At 32.4% G+C, this 24,029-nt stretch overlaps 2 protein-coding genes across 3 annotated transcripts; both read right to left on the reverse strand.

Annotated features, from left to right (window-relative positions):
- Window positions 1-687: 687 nt before the first annotated feature.
- On the reverse strand, window positions 688-4,698 carry LOC114186104 (protein UPSTREAM OF FLC-like). Of its 2 annotated transcripts, XM_028074125.1 has the most exons (7): window positions 4,429-4,697; window positions 4,056-4,340; window positions 3,882-3,951; window positions 3,431-3,546; window positions 2,464-3,331; window positions 1,067-1,318; window positions 688-957 (listed from the first exon to the last, which is right to left on the reverse strand). In XM_028074125.1, the coding sequence occupies exons 2-7, from the start codon at window positions 4,243-4,245 to the stop codon at window positions 912-914; spliced, it is 1,542 nt and encodes a 513-aa protein (XP_027929926.1). In that variant the 5' UTR covers window positions 4,246-4,340; window positions 4,429-4,697; the 3' UTR covers window positions 688-911. The 2 variants fall into 2 exon arrangements, with proteins under 2 accessions (XP_027929926.1, XP_027929927.1); XM_028074126.1 differs by lacking the exon at window positions 688-957 and having other exon boundaries at window positions 1,158-1,398; window positions 4,429-4,698.
- A 13,620-nt stretch (window positions 4,699-18,318) lies between these two features.
- On the reverse strand, window positions 18,319-19,504 carry LOC114183436 (bromodomain-containing protein 4-like). Its single transcript, XM_028070457.1, has 2 exons — window positions 19,205-19,504; window positions 18,319-19,080 (listed from the first exon to the last, which is right to left on the reverse strand). The coding sequence occupies exons 1-2, from the start codon at window positions 19,256-19,258 to the stop codon at window positions 18,340-18,342; spliced, it is 795 nt and encodes a 264-aa protein (XP_027926258.1). The 5' UTR covers window positions 19,259-19,504; the 3' UTR covers window positions 18,319-18,339.
- Between the last annotated feature and the right edge of the window lie 4,525 nt (window positions 19,505-24,029).

A 24,029-nucleotide genomic window follows, 5' to 3' on the forward strand; every position in this document is an offset into this window, starting at 1 on the left:
AAAGTAATATATTTATAAATCTTTCTATTTATATATTATTTATTTTATTCGTTTTAAATCAATGTAAAAATTTTAATTTACCTTAAATTCCTAACACAGTTCATCGCATTCAATCTAAATTTTTAAGCAAATAAATCTATAATTTTTTTTATTTATATATTTATCCTCTTATTCATTTTTAATCAATGTAGGATTTTTAATTTATCTTGAATTCTTATCATACATAATATTCAGATATTCACATGAAAGCTATATCCCATAAACAGACAAAAAGCATATTAACTAAACCCAGATCAGATCACCGCCACTATTTATTTCTTTGCAATTTGCATGAAGCTTTTGAAGATTTCCACGGATTGCTATTATCTGCTAAAAAAATCCACTACCATATAGCTTAAAAGAGAGAAGTAACTATTAATAACCTTAAGAATCTCAGCAAGGACTTTCCATATACATAGGATTATTAACTTGGTTTGGGAACACAATTCCATATTCTTCTGTAGTTTTCGGACAGACATTTAATGTTCAATACAAGTGCATGTGTCGGGTTCAATCTCACATCTAACATTAACATAATTGGCAACGCCTTTGAAAACGACCATGCACTTTTTTGGTGCAGTCATTTTTAGCCTTGGAAGATGGAAACGCAAGCAAAGTAGCAGGCACTAACTTTAAGCAAACAAAAGATGCAAGGCAAAATAATACCATATATATATGAGTATGTGTAGTTACAAAAAAATGTGCAATCACTTCATTTCAGGTGGTTCTGTCCCTATAAGATGCAATACGATACCATTGGGACCACACCTTCACTTTGTACCATGATGTTGCATTCAAACAAAAACTGAAAACTATCAGTTTTTGCTGGCTGCCTAACAAAAATATTTAAGAACTGTGTTGCATGCTGTGTCTCAAAATGGTTTAGACTGGATTATAACCCGAGCTCCAGAAGCAAGCCTGTTGAATTCAATCAAACTCATCAATCAATCACTGAAAAGTGTAAGAACAAACAAATAAAAAGAATTTTCAATGACATGAGTAGAAACAGAATAGAGACAACACTTAACTTTCTTCAATTTTTATCACCCTCTCCTCTTCTCTGAATGAGTCTATTCTCTTAGATTGCTTTCTCCCTGACCCTGATGAAGTTTCAGTGATCCTTTTGCTGCTTCCATTAGATGGTGTTGAAGATATGTCTGAACCATTGATTCTATCCATGGAATTTCTTGATCCATCAGAAACGGGAGATATCATGCGTTTTGAATTTGCTGGGGATGATAATTCCTCAGTGTCTTGTGATTTCAACTCTGTAGATGTCCTGCATGTTTGTTGCACATGAGATATTGGCCAGGATGTGACCACTACTCAAAATCAATCACACCACTCTCAGACATGAACCTACAAAGTTGGTCATAATGTTTTTTTTTTATCACCAGTTACTTTTTGTAGCATGTGATACAAGATAGTGGAACTTTGTAAGAAATGCTACTCGTTCCCATGGGGGTTCTATCAACTCTACTGCAAAATATATTATCAAACTAGGATGTTATCCCCGACAGTTTTTCTGGCATACAAAACATAAAAGCCTTATTGTTCTTTATTGTTCCATAGGTCCCTTTTTCTCAGAGTTAAGTGTTTCACATGATAGGAGTTGAAAACTAAAGAGAACCAAATCCTCCATTTGTTCAGTCTTTTTTGCTTTTTTACTTTTCTTTTCTCCATCTCTCCTGTGGGAGGATGCTAGCTATTGGAAGTTCTAATGATATCTATTTTATTTCAACAATGACTTTATTAAAAAGCAATGAAGGCCCTTCTTTTGTGCTTTTGAAGCCTCCCTTGAATCATCTTGCTGTGGTATATCATAAATATAGATCTAAGTAAGCATGTGAAAGCAGTATATTCCCTTAAATATTGTCTGTTTCGAAAACAAGTTTCAAAAATAAAGAATTTGAGAAAATTTTTATGATCTTTTTCACCTTGAACAAGTTCTGAACTGACAAAGTTATTAGACTTGACAGATGCTGCTAAACTGTTTAAAGTTGTTTTGTATATAATAGTGTAGTCAATGCATCTGAGTTTTGAGTTGGTACTGATAATTAACTAGCATCTCAGAGGATCCTTTGTGTTTCTAACTACAAAATCATTCATTTAGTTTGGCTCAATCCGGACACTCCAAGTAACATACGCATTTTAACACCAGATTCAGACATTTTCTATTTGTGTACTATGTCACAATCCAGCATTATTTATTTTTGAAAGAATAACACGCAACAAAAATGGTCACTCCTCAAACACACTTCCTAAGGTTTGAACAAGAGTTATCCGAATTAAAGACTAGTGTGGTCCATTTGCAACAAACCAGACAGCAATATGTGATAAACCATGATTTTGGGAATGGAAACAGTAACTCTACCTAATGCTAATTTGTCATGTTGCAAGAAATGAATTGAAAGCAAAACCTACCTCTCAGCACTGTAAGAAGAAGAGTGTTTTTGAACAACATTATGTCCACCTTCTTCCTTCAGTACTTTAGACTCCACTACGCTCCCACTGTAATATTCTTTGTCTTCCAATTTGAGGCCCATCACCTTCGTTTTCTCTGCCAGACAGTCAAATTCCCCAAACATAACAGAAGTTGAGAACAACGGGGAGGGGAATTTGGAATTGGAAAACCTGGTCTTGTAAGAAGGAATAAGGCCAACACTATGGTTTTTCACAGATATAGACCCACATGAGATCAGTTGCATTAGTAGGCTTGAGGCTTTCAACCTTGCATTGGTTTGCATTCGAATACGCTCCTCTTCTAGGATCCTAAAGCTGTTCATTTTACTCACATCAGCTCTTATAAGGGACTCCAAAGTCTCAGTTTTTCCTCCAGAAGATGATGGACTAGAAGTTGAAGGGAGTGGAGAAATAGTATCCCTACCAATTTCAGAGTTGTCTTTCACTTGAGTATCACTTATTTCATGGCATTCCTGATCCAATGATCCATCTTCCTCGGTTGATACACCTCTGGTACAGGTTTTCTGGGTTTCGGGCTTGCCAATGTTTTCTTCTGTCTGAGTTGAAGCATCTGCTAATCCATCATTCTTGTAGATTTTGTATTCTGTCAATGGTAAGCTAAGAGAATCACTTGTTCCAGCTCTAGACTGAGGAGACACATCAGATGAACCGGTTTGTTGTCTCGGCGAAAGTTCATCATCTTCTTGGGAGTTTCTTGTATCTTTCTCATTCATGCTGGAAGAGGTTGAAGCCTCATCATGGCTCCTACAAGAAACAGGTTCCGGCAACTGCTTCAGGTTCTGTGTTTTCACATTAGGGTCAAAACGTTCTGCAAGGCCAAATCCACAATCATTATAAGATCTCAACAGGGGCTAAGAAAACACCCCATGATTCAGACAAACAGAACATTGAAAATAACATTCTTAACCTGAATTTGATTCGTAAAATAGCTCAGAACCTTTGAGGACATACTCATTTCCATGAGCAGGTAGAATTAGATCGTCTTCACAGAGATCATGCCACACAAATCCGTTTTTGTAGCTTCTGAATAACATAATAAACAAACATACATGATGAAAATCAGATCATGGGGTGAAGCAACAACACAAAAGCTCAACAATCTCAACTAATTCATTCAACTAAAACAATGAACATTGGGAAAAGATACTCTCGATTTCTTCCATTACTATGCTTCTGAGAAAGAAAACAAATGAAATGAACATCATCCTGCGTTGACTTTCCCAAAATGCAGAAGAGAAACAAGAAACAAGGTACAAGAACAGACCCTATCAATCAACTCTCGGCATTTATTCATTTATACAAAATCAACACCAAGAGAAGATACTGATTAATTAGGAGTTAAATAACTTCTTCCTCACCTCTTACAAGACCACGAATACAAAGAAGCCATGCCTCTACCTCTCAAAGCGTTTAGTCTCTCAATCACATCTGCACACAGAGAACCCCTCAAAAAACCACACCCCACAAACAAAAACAGAACAAAAATCACAAAAAGCTTCTACTTTTCCGTTTTTAATATAAAATAAAAGTACCTCTCAGAAGCAACCCTTCAGGGGATGAAAGAGGAACCTCCATGAAATGAGGATGTTCTAACTGCCTATTCCTGCAAAGATAGTAAACGACCGGCACCTTCCGATTCTGATAGTACTTTGGAGACTTTTCCGTCCACACTTTGGCCCTTTCTGGACTCAATTGTCGGTACTTTCTCATCCGTGCTTCCATGCCCACATTCACAATCTCGTTAAAATTCAAACTTTCTCCGCAACTTGCTACTGGGTCCAATTATTAATTCTCTTCCACCATAAATCTTATTGAACCTGGAAAATCATCAGCAATAACAACCCAATAATTAAACAATAAAAGAAAGACCTGCGTAAAAAAAGTAAGCAATAAGAAAGATCGTACAGGAATCTATGTGGTCACGTTGGTTCGTTTAGTTGCAAATTATGAAAGGTCGCGCCTAGAAGAACGTGAACTGTTACAAAGTTCCAAATAAATTAGAATAAGAAGAGAATTGAAGAGAGAGAGAGAGGTTTGTGATGTTTGAAGTGGAGTGTGAAGTGAAGAATATAAAGCTTTTAGAGAGAGAAAGTTTGTATTGAGATTGAAACAGAGACAAGACAGGAAGTGAAGTGAAGGTTGCAGCTTAGTTCCTGTAATCTTTTGGCTGATTTGATGGACACATGCTTCTTATGTTATGCTCTTACACTTACTTTTCCTTTTGCCTTTTTTTTATTTCTTAATCATTCTCTTCTATGATTATATTTTGTATATAAGAAAAAAAACTTGTATGAATTGAATCTACCTAACTAAACAAAATTACTATATGTTTCAAGATTCGACGAGATATATCAATATGCTTAAAGATTGTGTGCTAAAAAGAATTAGAATTTCCGTGGATCAAGTTTCACCAATAAAATTCTCACATTAACAAGGAAATTGGGTAGTAAAAATGGAACTTAGATACTTATAAATCACTTGCTAAGATATAAGATTAATGTAAAATATGAGTTATTTTTATATATGTGAACAAGTTACTCATAATTCACTATATTTTATTTTAATTTAGTAAACAGAAATTATGTTTTATTTATATAAAAAATAAACTATTTTAAAATAAGATAAATTTTATGTATATAATCTATATTAAAGAAATTTTTAATCCAACATTAATTCTGAAAAACATGTTTCAATCTAAAATATCAAAATAATGTAATATTTAATAAAAGTTGTATAATTTTAATTTGATTTCTCTTCTTATATAACCTACTAGTTATCTTAAAAATCTAATTATGATTTGAAAGTATTGCATTGAATTAAAAAAATTCTGAAAATAAGAAGAAGAAAAAATCGTAGTCACGAATTTTTATTTTTCATTGTTTTTTATGTTATTTTTATTTTGTTTTTTAAAATATATTTATAAACACTAATTTTGATATTTTAAAATATATGAAAAAAAATTAAAATATCCACATAATATTTTGAAAGCACAATAAGGATAACACCAATTAATCTCCTCAACCTATCTTTCTAAATATTTATCTAGTAGGTTTAAACAAGACCGATTAAATTACTCTTAGTTCATTTTCTGCATTGCATTTTCTATGTTAAAATTTAAAGTGAAAATTTGTTTCAAAAAATATTGTTTTACATATAGCTGTCAAAATGGGTTAGAATTCGTTAACCCGTCCACCATGGTTTCAGGTTGGGTTTGGTTAATTTTTTTTTTTATAAATTTTAATACAGATTGATTTTTGACCCGATTCACCCGGGTTCAACTCATGATAAGTCGTGTAACGTCCCATTTAATTATTAATCGAAATTAAAGGAAACGTCACGCGATAAAGTATAGCAGCGTAGTCTTGGGGTCCTTACGTAACCCCTACAACCTGGCACACCACGATTGCCAACAGAAAACAGATATAATTCTAACAAGGGGTGTAGAGTCGAAAACATAAGACGATACAGGGGCCGTAGCCCTAAGGAAATCATGAATAAAAAAGACTCCAGCCCAGATGGCTAAGCTGTTGAACCACCATTCCCTTGCTGACCACGAGAACCTTGCCCATCTGCTCCCATCAACCAAGTTGATGATCATCGCGAGGAAGAATAGCCACATACAACACAACCATGCAACAAAACGGGTAAGCTAGAGCCAACAACATATGCATCATACAGTTAAAAGCATTTTCATCATCTCACATCTATGTAATCAACCAAACATGTTATGACTCTCATTCAATACACTACGACTCGACTCGACTCATCCGGATACGTATAACTCAGTCGGATTCAGCGGATGCTTGCACTTGTGGTGGATACCTCTGCTCGATCTTGAGCCGCTCGATCCTGAGCTATGTGTTACCAGTGTTACGATGAATCAAAATCTATCCCACCACAAGGTTAGCCCTTAATGAGTTTCAGGCGTCCTGCTACTCCCACCACAAAAGTCAGTCCGCTCTAAGTGAGACTAACTGGCTCCTCGGAGCGTCAGGATGCAACCTTACCTTGAATCCTTACCTAGTTATACAGATGGGGCACCACCATGAACACTCACTAGCAGGGGCCATGGAATTACGTCCCGACCACTGAAGCGCGACCCCGGAGGTCTCACCTAGAGACCCCAAGGAATTTATACGCTGACACGGACCAACATTCATAATTCAGCAATAAGAGAATATTAAAATCATATTTACATTTTCATACCAACCCCTGAGATTAATTCCTCATACGCGTCAAATTTCGAATTCATACCTCTGATCATCACCACCCCATGAGTCTAGGGTCTCATCTCATATTAATCACGTATCCCTTTAGTTCCAACCCATTCATTCATTTCACATGTCAATATTATATCCAACCCGTCATACGTTGTTCATAACTCATGCCAAAACATGCAAAATATTCTATTATATACCTGTCCATCATCACACAATCATACTCAACCAAAATAGATCACTCGGGAAACATCAAACATCCAAATCACAGCACTGCCTCGCCCAGCATCTCGCTCAGGCGAGACGTGCTCGCTCAGGCGAGCCTCCCCCTCGCCTAGGCGAGAGCACAAAAACAAGGGCATGAGCAACACGGGATCTCGCTTAAGCGAGATCCCTCTCGCCTGGGCGAGTTGCCTGCTCGCTCAAAAGTTAAGCGAGTCGCCTGGGCGACCTTTCATGCAAAAACTTAGGTGAGCTCCCTGTTTCATCTCGCCTAGGCGAGTTGGACTCGCTTGGGCGAGATTAACAGGTCTCGCCACTGTTCTTCACTGTACAGCCATGTTCTTCATCCAAACTACTCATGCAAAACACTCTAACATATCAGAACGAAATATCACACCATAAAATCAGCAACCAACTCGTACACGGTTCAGAATAATGACTCGAAACTAAAACCCTAACTTCCCGTACCTGGAAAGCGGCTTAACAGAACTTCGACGCGGGACCTTGGAGCACGGCAGTTCGAGAGACGGGCTGGAAAACTGGCGGAACGACTGAACAGTAGCAGAACAACGTTATTATGGAACCTTAAGTGAAGGAATACAGAAAATAGCTCTTACGTGGAAAAGGCATGAGATTGGGGATCACTTACAAGGAGCAGAAAACAAAAACGGAGCTTGAGCGGACTTGTTCGAGATGAAGAAACGAACCCTAGCAGAGCTCTTTTTGGTGAGAGGGTTGACGGCTGATTTCTGAAAGAGTGAGTGTGAGATGGGATTAGGGCAACATAGCAGGGTTTATATACGTTGGGCCAACCTTTAGGCCCACTTACAAGGGCAGCCCACCAACTCTAGAGCAGAAAAGAAATGGGGCCTTACAAGTCGGGTTGGCTCACCAACCCGCAAATAAAGGGTCATACAAGTATTTTTTGTTAAGTTGGATTTTATATTTGGGTCATGTTAGGTTATTTTTATAGCCAACACAAATAATTTGATATTTTTTTATTTTAGTTTGTATTAAAGTTTATTTAGATTTTAATTATAGTTATAATTTAGTTTTGACCAAAAAAAAAATTGTAGCTTTTTTAATTAAATGAGTCCGTGAGCCGAGCTGCTTAACTCGTCAAGATGGGTCGGGTCGAGTTAAATTTTTTGGGCTCACTAATAAGTGAATCAGGTTGGGTTGACTCACTAAATGATCAACCCGTGGCGGGTCGAGCCACCAGGATAAATTATGTAAAATATATAATAAAAGTATAACTTATGCTTAAGACTTAAAAACTAAATTATAATTATTAAATATAACATAATAATTGAATATATAATTTTTCAATGTATCATATTAAAAAAATTAATTAATAAATTAAATAATTAAAATTACAAAATTGTTAATAATACAAAAACCCATAACCCACCCATTAAAATTTTCAAAGTACCTAAAACAATGAATTCAGACTAATATTAGCAAACCTAATAGCACCCGCTCCCATGATTCATGTGATGAACCTCCGCGGTTGCACGGATCCATACCAACATTAATGTCTCTGTTTTGGTTTTTTCTAAATATTGTCTCCAAAGTATCTTCATCTTGCTTCAACTATATTTTAATCAACTTTACTTTATGATCATTTGTTTCAATTCCAAATATAAGAAAATTATATTTTTTATTTGACTTTAGTTTAACATAAGATTCGAAAAAAAAAAGTAATTCACTATTTCAAAATTTATTTTCAATCGTTTTTTCCAGATTTTATTACTATAAAGTTTAAAAAAATTTCTTACAAAATTATTGATAAGTGAAAATTTGTTAAATAGAAATCTTCTTGGTTCTGCATAATTACTGCCATATTTACAATATAATTTTATTATCACAATTACAAATAATTATATAATATTATAATATTAAATTTACTGTGCAGATTTATTATTATGTTTTTCATAACTATAAAGCATATAATGACAAATATAAATTGTAATGCAATTAAACGGTAAAACAATCCTTCAAAAGTCATACTTATAAATGTCGGTTAATTATCAATTAACTTAAAGACAAAGACATATGATATTATATTTGGATAAAATAAACATTTTCGTTTTATTCCTATTTTTCAAACTAAAAACTAAACCAAATATTTTTCAGTTAGTATGTTTAACGAGTTCAATGTTATACCCACACTTTAAACCAATATTACTATTTAATTTTCTATACAATTTCTTAGGTGCTAAAAACTATTTAAACAATATTTAAGTGCTTGATTAAGTAATATATTTGTCTATGTAGTTGCACCAGTTTCTTAATTAATAGCCATTTAAATTTATTAAGTTAAACATTATATATATATATATATATATATATATATATTTTTTTTTTTTTTCCTAAATTTGAACGACCGTTAACCTTAACATTGCCTTGACACATTATAATTCTAGTACCAGGAGTTACAGTGTTTGTGAAATTAGTCTAGGATTTTTTATTTTATTTTTGTAACCAGGAAATGTATAAAAAGTTATTCTAGTACTAAGTTATTGTGTCAATGACATTTATTTTTAAAAGTGTTTAATTATTAATAAACTGTTGATATTTTGTTGCAAGTTTTAAGAACTTAACAATCAAAATTTCAGTAAAGTTATAAGGATTATTTCATAAAATACTTTAGCCTAAGTTTTTAAACTGTTACTTTTGAGCTTATTCATCTATGCCAATGAGGTTACTAAACTTTGTCTTATCATATTTAATTTGGGGTATGGGACATGTGTATGTGTATATGTAAAAATAAAACATTATAATTGCATATAATTGTACTCTAGTGGGCAAGGTCACCCGAGTCAATTATCAGATCATAGACCATCTATTTTTGCATCATAACACTATTTTTGTGGTGTGGATTTCAAGATTTTAATAGATAATTCGTAAGTATATTTATAAACATTTTATGAATGTCTTCATACCTATTTGATCTGAAATACTCGGATACTTAATTTGAAATACTAAGATATATACGTACATTAGAAACAAGTGTTCAAGGTATTCTGAATCAATATTTCTAAAAATATTATTTTTACTGCAGAGTTTGAATATACTAATATGATATAATAATTAATTATTTAAAAAAATTAAAGGATAACATAATATTTTAATATATTTATATTTATTCATCTATAGATTCAAGAAACATATAAATACATCACACAAATTTTTCTTTATCACTTATTATTTCTTTGAGGGTAAGCAACCCATGTTAATGTTTAGTTAGCAGAAAATATGAATCTGCAACAATGAAAGTACAAAGTGCAAAACAATGGTAACATAGCATGAATGATCTGAGAATATTGCAGAACAAAGTGCAAAACTTGTGAAAGAAAAGAAAAAGAAAGAATAAAGAAAAGCAACACTTGTCATCACATAGCAATGGCCCTTGTCAATGACAACTTAAAAACAGTTTTTGACTTGCTTTTGTTTCATCTTCTCTCTGTGCTTTATTTTACGAAGATCTATGAAAAGTTGCACTGGTAACGAATTTTCATGAATATCGTGGGCCATTCTTTATTTTGCATTCCAAGCTTTCACTTTAGTTTCTGGATGGGGCAAATTGGTTTCACTTCCCTTACCTACTTTGTTCCTCTCTGTACCTGCACAACTACTGTTACCATTAAACACCGCTAAATTAAGCTGCATGCTTTCACCATCATACTTCATACCGTTTGAATTTCAAAATACCTTACTAATGCATAAGACTGATACTTAGAAGTGGATTTTAAACCTAATTCAACCATACAAAATCTAATTGTAAAATAAGAATTACACCTACTTATATATTGTGAATTGACCTTATTTTTAGTCGATGTGAGACTTTCAATAAATAAATCTTAATTCTTTTGATTGTGTAAGATCTATTGTGTCATTTATCGAATTATTATTGGACCATTCATTAATTTCAAATTCAAAATGTATATCTTTCGATTTTAAATAGTATATGTGAATTTTATAAGTTTAAGTTAAGTTTATAAAATCTCTTAAAAAAAAAACTGGTTTGAGTGTAGACGTGTAAAAGGATAGGCTTTATGAAAAAGCCTGATGCAGACATTGTTTCCTAGTCCCTGCAAAAGATACCTCATCGTAGAGAAGGAATATTTATTGTGACAACGAAAATGTCTGCCGATGAAATTGGTTTATGCATATAAGTATCAGTAACTCCACATGGATAACACAGCACACTTTTTCATCAACAAATGGACATTTATCACAAGCTCTGATTCTAGATTGTACACTGACAGTCATCAAACTAATATACTGTAAAGGTAATTATTCGTGTAAGAATGAAACGAATATGTTAATATTCTGTCTATGTCATAACGAGCAAAGTAGGACTATGAAACAGGATCAGTGGTTGTTGTTGCATATTCCTCTTCATTCTTTACTCAATTTTCACTTTTTAGGTCATATTAATACATCAGTAACAACGTACGGTAACTGCCACAGCTAAAAGTTCTCTCGCATTTTTCAACTTCACTAAACCAAACTCAACTTTGAATTTCCTGCTTGCGTAGCATTAAATGTTGGATATGTCAATGCCCAAATCACGAAGGCACACAAACTCTAGAATTGAAGTTAGATTAAAACAGAAGTATGGTTAACTAAGACCTACAAATCAAATAAGGAAATTACTCGTTTTAAAGGATTTTCGTGACAATAATATTGTAAGTGGTATCAATTATTCCGTGATAGAGACCAAGTAGACCGGATCACAATCAAATAAATCATGGTGCTTGAGCTTATGTTACACTCTTAAGTAAAAAGAGTTGCACCATGACTGATGATTATAGTTTTTGACCTAGTGGTAAGCGTTCGATCACAATAATGATCGGAGGTTCGTCCTCGTCTATATTTCCTCCTTAAATTTACAGAAAATTGATCTCTTGTTATATTGAGGGGCCAACTTTTGCTTAGGTGAGGGACATTAAATGTTGTTATACTGAGGGGCAACTTGCAAGTAGAAAGTGCTGTAGCCATCATTCTAGTTGCCCACGTTGAAGGCAACTAAACCTACCAAGGAACAGCGTGTAAGTGTCTAAGACAGAGATAGGAACCTGATGGCTCGTGACAACAAAATGGATATGCTTCTTCCCTTCAACAAGGGTAAACTGATTAATTGCAATGCAACATTCACTACGTCTCAGCAAGCACCAACTTTTTCGCCATTAAACAAAATTCTATCTGCACAATATCAGTATACAACATTTTACAACTGTTTTCTAGACCACATACGCAGAGGATAGTGAAAAATAATAAGGCCCTTGTTCGGTTCCTTAGAGTTAATACCTTATTGCCTTATCCACAGGCACCAAATTTAATACCACCGTCAAACATTTAATCCAATCTCATACAGAGGCACAGAATGAAAATGCATTTCATTTTCTTTCACTTCTTCATAACTTCTGTGTCTCTTTCTGTGGATTTTTCGTGATAACTAATTTAATGACAAGTTCAGCTCTTGAAGTAAGGATAACTGCATTAATGGTACTTGGCCAAAAAAGAAGTATAATATTTTGTTAATGATGGAACTTGGAAGGAACATTTAAGGAAAAAAAGATATACGGAGTAGAATTTTAAATGCTTTTAAGACCGATTGAAGAAGAGTTCAAGTACTCTCAGAATTTTGAAAGGTGAAGTTTGAAGATTTGAAAAGAAGATTTAGTCTATGTTGAGCTTTATTATACAATTGAGATGGCAGTTGTTAGAAGTGGTATAAAATTATTTTTTTGATAAAGTTAAGTTATTGTCATTTGAATCATTAAAGGATTCCACGATAGTTACTTAGAGTTTGAAATTTCTATGTTCTCGAACGAGGGAGAAAAAGTAAAGGAAAAATACGTAATTTAATCTAGAGAAAAAAAGAAGATATTTTATCGATTTTCTCTCCCAAATTTCTCATGGATCGTTTTTGTATGAACCAAATAACGGTTTGGAGTTTTTGTATAAACACTATTATAAAAAAAGAAAAATAAAATAACTATTTTATAAATTAAAATTAACTTATTAAAAATTTTAAAAGAAATATTACGTGAGAAAGTTCTTACGAATTAACTCATAAAAAATTTATTTTAATTTTCTTTCTCCCTTAAAAAGAAGGGTTAAATATATTTTTGGTCCCTTAGGTTTTAGTAAATTTTGGAATTAGTCTCTCATCAAAACTTTATACCAATTTAGTCCTTCATCTTTTAAAATGCGTGAATTTAGTCATTTTAACCAAATTTTGTTAAGTTTATTTGACGTTTCAAGCACATTTCAGGATAGTATTTAAGTTAACATTAAAACAAAAATTTGTCAAACAGTATAAATAATTTAAATACTATCATGAAATGCGCTTGAAACGTCAAAAAAACTTAACAAAATTTTGTTAAAAGGATTAAATTCACGCATTTTGAAAGATGAATGACTAAATTGGTCAAAAGTTTTGAAGAAGAACTAATTCCAATTTTCGCTGAAACTTGAGGGAGAAAAACATATTTAACCCTAAAAAGAAATGTGAAAAAGATTACCCTAACATCACTATAACTTTCTTATGGAGCATGTAAATTATATGGCAATTGCTTCCTCCCTCGTAAATTTCATCTCCCACCCCATCAATTTTTTTTTTAAAAGGAAGTAATGATTGACTTCCAAAAAATAATCAGAATTATTTATTGTGTTTCAATAAATAAATTTCAAAATAATGAGGTGTAGGAAAACAATATGCGGTGCAAGAAGTAATTGCCAAATTATATTCATAGGGCTTTAGTTTCCTAGTTTCGAACAGACTATATGAGTTGGGCCTTAAGTTAGTTGGGCAGCTTGTTTTTTTTGTCTAGTTCCATGGTTTAGCAGGTTTTTTTTTTTTTTTTTAAATGTGAGCGTAATAATTTAATGTTTAACATAATATCTTATTAGTTTGAGTTTTAATACTAAATTAGTTAAGTATCAATTAATTTGATTCTTTTAACTTCAGTGTGTGTCAATTAATTTAGTTTCTAATGCCTGGGATCCCGTTAATTTGTTACGAAATTCAAGATTTAACTTGATTTTATTTAATGAGGTTAGATAATAAATTAATCAATACATAATTTTGAAGATTAAATTAACTATTTTTGTATGTGTGTGTACGACGACTGTAATGGAGATTGAACTAAAAGCTCCATAGAAATTATCCACAATCCCATTACTAAGTAAGCCTTAATGGGTTAGATTGATGGATGAGTTTTAAAATATAGACTAGGTTTTGGTCCATGTTTTTGTTGAAAAATCTCATATAGGTCCTAAGATTTTTTTTAGTCTCAATTAGGTCCATATTTTTTAAAATGTGTAACAATTATGCCATTCCGTTAGTATATAGTTAATGGTGTTAAAGATGTGCCACGTGTCAGCTCCACATTTTTTTGAATTTTTTTAAAATTTTTTAAATTTTTTAAATTTTTTTTTTAAATTTTTTAAAACTTTTTTTGAAAATTATTCATGCCACGTGTCACGTCAATATTGTGCCATGTGTCAAGTCAGTAAGGTGACACGTGTCAAATTATTGTCTGAATCTCAATTTGGTCCATATATTTGTTATTTTTATTACATTTCAGTCCATTTTTGAAATTTTTTTAAATATATTTATTTTAACTTTCTACAAAATTGTTTTAAAATTTTATATTTAAATTTATAAAATTGTTAATTTTAAACCAACTCTAATATTTGTATATAAATTATTTAAAACAATTTTGTAACAAGTTAAAATAAATATTTTAAAATTTTGGGTTAAGTATGTTTTTAGTCCCTAAACTTTGACCCCAAATTGGAATTCGTCCCTAGCCAAAATTTGGATAAATTTTGGTCCCTAAACTTTAAAAATGAATGAATATAGTCCTTTTAACCCAATTTTGTTAACTTTTTTTTAAGTTTCGAACGCATTTCTCAGTAAATATTGAGCCGAGAATGTGTCAAACGGAATAAACAACTCCAATATTAACATTAAACACATTCGACATGTTGAAAAAAGTTAACATAATTGGGTTAAAAAGACTATATTCATTCCTTTTTAAATTTTAGGGACCAAAATTTATTAAAGTTTCGACCAGGGACGAATTTCAATTTTTGACCAAAGTTTAGGGACTAAAAACATACTTAACCCTAAAATTTTAAAACAAAATATAAAATAAACTTAATATTATTAAAATGTTTAATAAAAATATCATTATAAAATTTATATAAAAGTTAAATTTAATCTCAATTTGGAGAGGATGAAATTGAAAATTAAAAAAAATGGACTGAAATATAATTAAAATAACAAATATGTGGACCAAATTGAGATTCAAACAATGACTTGACACGTGTTACCTTACTGACTTGACACGTGGCACAATATTGATGTGACACAGGCATGAATAATTTTCAAAAAAAAAAATTAAAAAAATTAAAAAAAATTCAAAATTCAAAGAAATGAGAAGCTGACACGTGACATATCTTTAACACCGTTACCACCATACTAACGGAATGAGCCTAATTGTTACACATTTTCAAAAATATGGACCTCATTGAAATTAAAAAAAAAAAATCTTAGGACCTATTTGAGATTTTTCAACAAAAACATTGACCAATGGAGTATTTTAACCTATAGACTATTTATGATTTTATGTAAATTAGGATGCCAAGTTAAAAGTAGGCGTATAATTATCTCCCCAACAAAGTTACAAATTAATGTGAAGGGAGATATCATTAGGAATTTACGAAGGAGAAAAAAGGAAATATCTTATAACAACATATGAACCCTTGGAAGAAGATATTCATTTACTTCAATTAAGTTTAAATAAAATTTGCATAATTTAATGTGTTTGCATTGAAGACCGAATGTGACGTGGCAATGTCGATGGACTTGAGTGAGAAGAGAAAAAAATTGACTCAACGTGGAACTCTGCCTAATATTTTGAACAATTTGGTTTATAAAATCAACCAAATATTCAAGCCTCCGCGTTCCCTGGAGTAACCTAACCTACACCACACTTCACTTCACTCATCATCTCTATTCCCTTTTTCCATACTTTTATCTTTTATTTTTAATTCAGAATCCTTTTGAATGCAAGCTGGTAAGTGGGCCTGTAGATTGGGCCTCTGCATGGACCTGGATTTCTCAATGTCAAACTTAGGTCCAAGTTAGTTGTGTTTGTATGGCAGATTAGTTCCTCATTGATTGACCGAAGTGTGAAGGTTTGTGTTGTTTAGTGATGCATGAGTGGCGCCATTTGCGCCTTACTTCACTGTCCACAATGTGCCTTAGCGCGTTTTTTCCATCTCTCCAAAGGATATACATTGTCGCAACGCTTAAAATCATTGCTAGCTAGCTATATTGAAAGTAACACATTCTTAATTTCTTTCTTTCCACTCAAAATCACAATCATCAGAGGTCAAAAACTTAAGCTCTTCAATATTGCAAAAAAAAAAAAAAATCACTCTAGTACATTACCTTAATACTATGTAATGTAACATACCACTCAAACTTATTACCTACAATGTTGTTTTTATGGGACTCAACTAGATCCCATAAAATCTTCTAAGATGCTTCAAGTATCACAATTTTAAGGGATATGTACTTTCCAACTCCAAAGATATTCGTCCTCGAACTCTATAATGGAAGATGTGTCTGCAGAAGATACTTCGATTCCAAAATCAGCCTGATGTATCATATGATAATAAATACTAATGACTATCAACTTATGAGTCAAACATATACCATCTTAGAAGGTCGAGATGGACTCGTCTAGAATGTATAAAGTCGAGGATTGTCTTTGTACTTGTATGGAACAAAATGTATATTTAAACATTTCACTAGCTGGTGTTACATGCATAAATTGGTTCACACTGACGAGGGAAAACGGTGTGTGAGCGGTTGATTAAAGGGTTAAGAAAAATGGATGGACGAATTCACAATTCTTTTTTCCATATCAGGCACCTCAAAAATTCAACTCAGCACAGTAGTAAAGTTTGTCATGTGGTTGCACTTTTAAGACTCGGAATTGAGACTCTAACTATTTTATCTTGGTGTGCTTAATTGTAAATTACGTTATGCTAAAATTAACACTGAAACAATCAATGAGAAAATAATCAATTTTAGGAAAGTAATGCTAAAAGTTTGCACCCATTCCTTAGGCTGTAACAGTGATTAAGACAACAGCTCAGGCACAGTTCAGTTACAAGATTTTTCCAACAGTGTGGCCAAGACACCTCAGTAACAATATGAGTTTTCTAGAAAGAACATGCAGAATATTCTTATATTATTTTTCGACCAGATTCATATTTTTCTGTCTTTTGTTTATGTATGAATTTTTATTTATATATAGAACTGTACATGTTGGACAAAATTAAAATGTAACTGGTTCTTTTTTAGAAAAGAGATGTATGGCACGGGAAGAAAGTGAGGGACAAGGAACCTGCTGCTACATAAATAAGAAATGTTCTTGGTATATAATTTAACCTTTTCTTTTGCGCACAATATAATTCAACCCCTTTTTTATACCATAATGCAGCATGTTACGTTTGTCTGCAGAATCTCTCTTTTTTCGACCCCAATTGCCATGCTTTCATTGAGCATGATAGTAGTCAACATTTTCTGCTCATGTACAGAACAGATATTTGTGAACTCAAATTAAGACTATAGAAGCATGTAAGTTAAAACAAGTTTAGATGCCAAACACGGACTTAACTAATATAATGATAAAGGGTATTTGGAAAAGCACAAGATTAGACCTGCATAATGATAACAACCCTAACAAAGGCTTAACATAATGATACACCACACCAGTAACAGATCCTGTGTTCCTAAATTATGGGTCCACCCAACCCGACAAGCAGAACTCAAAAACCTTCCCTTTGGTCGTTGGACACACTAATCTCCACAACCCACCAACTCCACACCATTTCTCTTAATTGTTGATGTGATCTTACAGAGATCAATCAATCTCACTTCACACCCACACACACTCAAACTAAATGCTTGTTGGACTACAGTATCTTTGTTACATGATAGTAATAATTTAAAAGAAATCAAATATAGGCCCCTAGGAAGCAAAAGAGTTGAAAATGCCAAGGACAAATCTTCACCAAAACCAAGCACTTCTTCTTCATCATCCTTGTCTTCTCTCTCAATGAGTTAAATCCCGATAACTTGTGTTCTGTCCTAGAACAAGTGAACAACCACTGTACAGAAGCTTGTTACTCTTACCCTCTAATCCTAAAACTTGCGCGGATAAATATATATATAAATATATATATATATATATATATATATATATATATATATATATATATATATATATATATATATATAAATTAGAAACTAAATATGTGAATCCGACTTGTGGGAAGTAAGTCAGTGAAGTAGAAGCCTCTGGTACTTGGTCTCGGTGGGAGAATCAGAGCCATCACAGAAAACCCTTTTCCGACTAACCCTTCCGCAGTTGGCTGTGGTGCTGCTACCGTCAATGTTAAGAAAGGAATCATGGTGGAGGAGGTGTGGTTGTGATTGTGATTGTGGTGGTGGTGGTGAGGGTATGGTGACAGGGGGAATCTCAAAGGACTCAAGTGGTGGGGGAGGGTGTCTCCATTGGGGAAGAGGTCCTGCAAGGAGAAGGGTCTGAAGGAGAGGACCGGCTTTCATGACTGCTTGCAAGAGCTTCCCCTTTTCTGGTAATGGTTTGTCTGGTGTTAGCTCAATCATGGATTGTGGTTGTAACTGGGGTTGATGTTGATGTTGATGTTGTTGTTGTTGAGAGAGATGATGGTCAATGACCGGAGAGGAAACAATGCTCTCTTCACAATCCGATGATGAGAGGCCATTGTTGGAGTCAATTCCTCTTCTCGGCTCATCCTCAATGCTAGAAATCCCAGACACAGGAGCTGCTTGTTGTTGGTGTTGGAAAACTATCTTCTCCAAGAGCAGTCTCCGGCATTTCTCCTGCGCTTCATCTCTCTCTCTCATGGTTTTGCTCAGCAGTTCCTTTAGGTTCAGTAGTTGTTCATCTCTCTTTCTGAGCTCTTCTTGCACTGCAGCCCTGGTCTGTTCAAGCTCCACCGTTGTGCATATCACAGACTGTCTCAGCTCCTCCATTGACTGTACACAAACAACAGGGAAAATTAGTGCTGAAATTCAAACAATTATGAGCCCCCATTAACTTGTTTTAAGGCTGATGATACATTGAAGTGTGTATAGTTAAAGGGTAAAAGAAAGTAGGTACCTTTCCCTGGAAGTAGTAAGCCCAAGTTATAAGAGGGCTACGCTGGTTGTCCATGCTCTCAGGTTCCCAATTTGGATAATTATATAAATATCTGCGTTTTGAAAGAGGAAAGGAAAATGGAGAGAGAGAGTTAGGAGTGTTATGTGTGAAGGAACAAGGTGTTTTATAAGAAGTGGTCGATGTCACTGTTGTTGGGTTTTGTGGGAAGAAAAGAAATGCACATAAAAAGCCAAAAGGCAAAGAGAGGCAAAATCCTAGTAGCAGTGGCAGTGGTATTTTGATTTTCAATTGTATGTGTGTGTGTGTGATGGGAAAAAGAGAAAGGGAAAGGGATAGTAGTAGTGCCGGGAAGAAAAAAGGAGCAGTAAAAGCGGGAACAAGAAGCTACTATCACAGACACGTCCTCTTCACGTCTATTACTATGCTTTTCTGGCCATTTTGCATACTATTGGGTAACACAAAATGTTTGAAAGTGACCGTAGTAACCGTGGAAAACAATTTACAACAATAATAATAACGAGAATGAACATGACATTTAACTTAGGAAAACCAATTATACTCAAATCATGTCTTTTTCCCTTTGAAAAAAAAAAAAGAAATTTGCGTAAAACTAGAAGTCTCCCGAAATGTTGTAGAGTTGTAATAAATTCAGGCTGAGTCTATTGGTAGGACTCATTCATATCTTCAGGACAACAACATTTATATCGCATCTCCAATTTATTAATATCATTATCTATTTTTTTCTCTTCAAGGTATCTCTTAGTCAATATGTACATTTATGTAGTAACTGCTATTGATATTTTAACACCACTAATTTAAAACAATCACTAAACAATTAGTATGTTAGTATTTTAATTAACTTAAAATGTTAATATATATTATTATATCATTAAAATCATTTGTAAGTTGTTAAGTGGCTTTTTTTTTATTATTATTAGGGTTAAATATGTTTTTGGTTTTCAAGTTTGAGTGTATTTTGGAATTAATTCATCTTCGAAACTTTATATCAATTTAGTTTTTTATCTTTAAAAATGTGTGGATTTAATCATTCTTATCAAATTTTGTTAAGTTTATTTGATGTTTTAGACGCATTTTATGATAATATTTGAGTTAACATTGAAGCTAAAATGTATCAAACGGTGTAAACAATTCAAAAACTATCATGAAATATGCTTGAAACGTCAGATAAACTTTAAAAAAAATTGGTTAAAAGGACTAAATTTACGTATTTTTAAAGATGAATGACTAAATTGGTCAAATTTTTTGAAAAGGGACTAATTTTAAATTTCACTTAAACTAAAAAAACTAAAAACATATTTAACCCTTACTATTATAATTATTATTGGATGTGAAAATATCTTCCCATCTAAAAATGTAATATCGTGTTCTATCATTTATATTCTGAAATGGAAACTCCTTCAAAATTTCAATAGTTTTTTGTACCCTAAATCCATGGACAATGTTACTGAATTTGCATATATCATTGTAACTTTTTGTTTCGCTTGACTTTTTCAGCAGCTGAGTTAGGAATAATACTTTTTGCCAAAAATATTGACAAATTTTTCATCTATGTCCATAATAATATACTAGCAGCTGCCTGAACAGACTAGTCACTGGAGTTAAATTGAAGTTTATTAAGGATTTCAAAGTTAATTCGTATAATCACATTAAACAATTATATAAGTTTCCAATTAGGTACGTTTCTTCTAACTCACACTTGGAACTTCGAGAGAATTTTTGTTTGCTAGTTTAAATAAAATAGTTCATTCTACGTTGATGAAAGGAAAAACCCACTACGTTGATTTTTCTATTCAATAAAGTTTTCTATCTTGAACTAGATTAATCCCCACTTAATATATAAAAAAATAACTCAGAATTGATTCATTATTCTATTAAATTTTCAACCTGCTATTTAACGACGTGCCTACCCTTAAAAATCTGAATGAGAAAGATTAAAAAAATCTTCCCTTTTTTCAACTGTGAACGCAAGAAAAAGAGTAAATAATCAATGTATGAATGCGATGATAAGGTTTTGTTTTTCATAATTAATGCCTAAGAACTAGATACACTCTTAGGAAATAACATACATTTTAAGTAATTATATTTACAATACTCAAAATAATTGAGCTCAGCTAATCATGTCTCTAAATTCACAATTTAAATAAATTAAAAAATATTTTTTTTCACTCTTCATGTATTTATTGTTAGTATTTATTTAAGTTGACTAATTTTATTTACTTTTAATATTTATATTTATTTAAATGAACTTCGGTTAAGTTTATGTTTGTTTTATTTCTTTTAAGTTAGGGTTAGTTTAGTCGTTATTAAACTTATTTATTTTTGTTAGAGTTCACTAAATTAACGCTAATCGTATTTATTTTAGTTAATATTAATTAACTTCGTACTTATACGATACTAGTACAAATATTTATTTATTGAAAAAACGTAAAATTAATTTTACACTTAATTTTTTTTTTCGTATGGTGTTAGAGTTAAGTCTATTGATGTCTAACATTATGCGGAATTAATGCAAACTAAACTATTACTAAATCAATATGAACCCAAATATTTATTTATTAAAAAGGTTAAAAATAATTTTATCCCTTTTAACATTGAAAAACGAATGTTTTTTGCATTGTGATAGAGTCCTTTAGCCAACTTTAGTAGTGTCATAATTTAGCCAACATTAATATTTGAAAGCTACATTTATACTTTCTTGTAGTGTACAGTAATAACAAAAATGTAACTAATGGTTCTTCTTCCATTATCAACTTCACCTCCAAAATCTATGTTTACATAACCTTACATTTTTAATTCTTCTTTACTAAAGTATAAACACTTCCTCTAATGTATCTCGTAGGTAGCTCAAACTTGATTTGTTATAAACCCATTTTCTTTTGTTATGGTGAGTATGGTCCTTATGAGAGTGAAACACTTATCAGTACGAGTTCCATATAAGATAATGTTGGATTTTATTTTATTAACAAGTTTAGAACAAATTAATATATTAGTTTGTTAAAATAAGATATTATTCATTGTCATCATTTAGAATATATATATATATATATATATATATATATATATATATATATTTATTGAGAATCCAAGTGTGAGTCTAAGTCTCACATTGAGTAAAAATGAAAAAGTTGAGCACCATATAAGAACAAAGCCCATAAACTCATCGTTTTAAGATTTTGAGTTAAAAGTGGTGTCAATTTCTTATATGTGGATTGAGCTCATGTTCATTGGTGTTGTATCTCCCTAATGATCCTCTCTCGAAAGATCTAACAATATATTATTGTCTTATAACACTTGTAAGCACTACACTATACTATATTAACAAAATAACAAGTTTCTTTGATGATCTATATTTGTTACGTTTGATTTTGTTATAGAAAAAGCAAAGGAGAGAGGAGAGGAAAATCAAGCAATATAGAAGGATAAGATCATCTTGTTTCCCTTGCATTTCTTGAACGGTAATCGTGTATAATTCAAATCGCTAAGCGTGCTTGTTATCGATAACTCTTTTCTTGACTTGCATTTTGGTGTGCATCATGCATGCGACTCATTCAGAATCAATCTTTACAAAAACAGAAAGCAACTTAATTTTTCAGCATGCCCTTTTTGACAAACCTAGTATATGAAAGAAAATATGTATTTATGAAACATCTCAATGCACACTCATCTTTGACTTCTTAAGTATCTCCACGTGCTTAGAATACTATTACCCCATAACTTTTTTTTTTTTTTCATGTTTTATAAAAAAGACTAGAAACAGTTGGTACAGAGAGATAGCAGATACAAAATAACCTAATAAGCTAGCTAACAGTTACATACAAAAGCCTAATTAAGAGACATTATTCCCTTCAATCTTTGTCTGCTTCCATGAGCTTGTTAATATATCAATTACTGGTGAAGGAATATTATTATAGTTTCATTGGTCAGAAAAAGGAGCTGGTAACCAAACTTTCCCACCTATATTTGTCCAAAGAAAGGCGATGGACCCCTTTCAAACAACAAAGTCCTACCTTAAGGAAAGCAAGGGGCTTCCATTTGACTTAATCAAGACCCTAACCCAGCAATTTGTAGGAACATCGGTGACATTTTTGTTCCAGTTCGTAGGGTACCCTAAATCTTATTATAATGTAACAAATCCACTCTTCTACAAGACACGTGTACGTACGTTTCCAACCTACAAGACAACAACCGGTAGCTGTTAAACAAATGATGAGGGTAAAAATTAGTTAATTCGTTGATGACTTATCATATTCTTCACCTACTAATTATTCACATGCATATTTTTTCACTTTGAAGAAAGAGAACAGGAAAATCCAGTTGATGATAAAAAAGCCAAATCCAAAGGGAATAAAATGAGGCGCCGCAACTTTATGTCCCATCCTAGTTTTTACTTGTGCCTATGTTCGGTTTTTTTACCTCTCAAAATGACTCAAAATAACACTGATATATGATAAAAATCTAAATATGAGTTTAAGTTTTACATTAGTTAGAAATAAAAAAGTATAACATTATATAATGATAAAGATCAATAAATCTATTGTCTTAAGATTTTAGGTTGAGAATGGTGTCAATGTCTTAAGTGGTTGAACTCAGGTCTCATTGGTATTTGTATCTTCCCAATAAATCTCCTATATAAACCTAACAGCATGAAGAAAAAAAAAAAAAAGAGTCAGTGTGGTTGTTTCTCTCTTCTAGTTAATAAATCTGAGTAAATTAAAAGAGTTGATTTTAATTCTTGTGAGTTGTCGGAACCAATTTACCTAAACATTTAGGTAGAAAAAAAGAATAGTTATGTGTGTGTATGGTG

Source organism: Vigna unguiculata, chromosome 5 (assembly GCF_004118075.2).
Source record: "Vigna unguiculata cultivar IT97K-499-35 chromosome 5, ASM411807v1, whole genome shotgun sequence".
NCBI classification, from domain to species: domain Eukaryota; kingdom Viridiplantae; phylum Streptophyta; class Magnoliopsida; order Fabales; family Fabaceae; genus Vigna; species Vigna unguiculata.

Excerpts from the sequence above, each read along its gene's own strand:
- LOC114183436 (XM_028070457.1), bottom strand. The coding sequence starts at position 19,258 with ATGGACAACCAGCGTAGCCCTCTTATAACTTGGGCTTACTACTTCCAG. Across the intron at positions 19,081-19,204 it reads CTTACTACTTCCAGGGAAAG|TCAATGGAGGAGCTGAGACA; the intron begins GTACCTACTTTC and ends GTTTGTGTACAG.
- LOC114186104 (XM_028074125.1), bottom strand. The coding sequence starts at position 4,245 with ATGGAAGCACGGATGAGAAAGTACCGACAATTGAGTCCAGAAAGGGCC. Across the intron at positions 3,547-3,881 it reads TATTCGTGGTCTTGTAAGAG|AAGCTACAAAAACGGATTTG; the intron begins GTGAGGAAGAAG and ends TATGTTATTCAG. Across the intron at positions 958-1,066 it reads GTGATAAAAATTGAAGAAAG|GCTTGCTTCTGGAGCTCGGG; the intron begins TTAAGTGTTGTC and ends TGAATTCAACAG.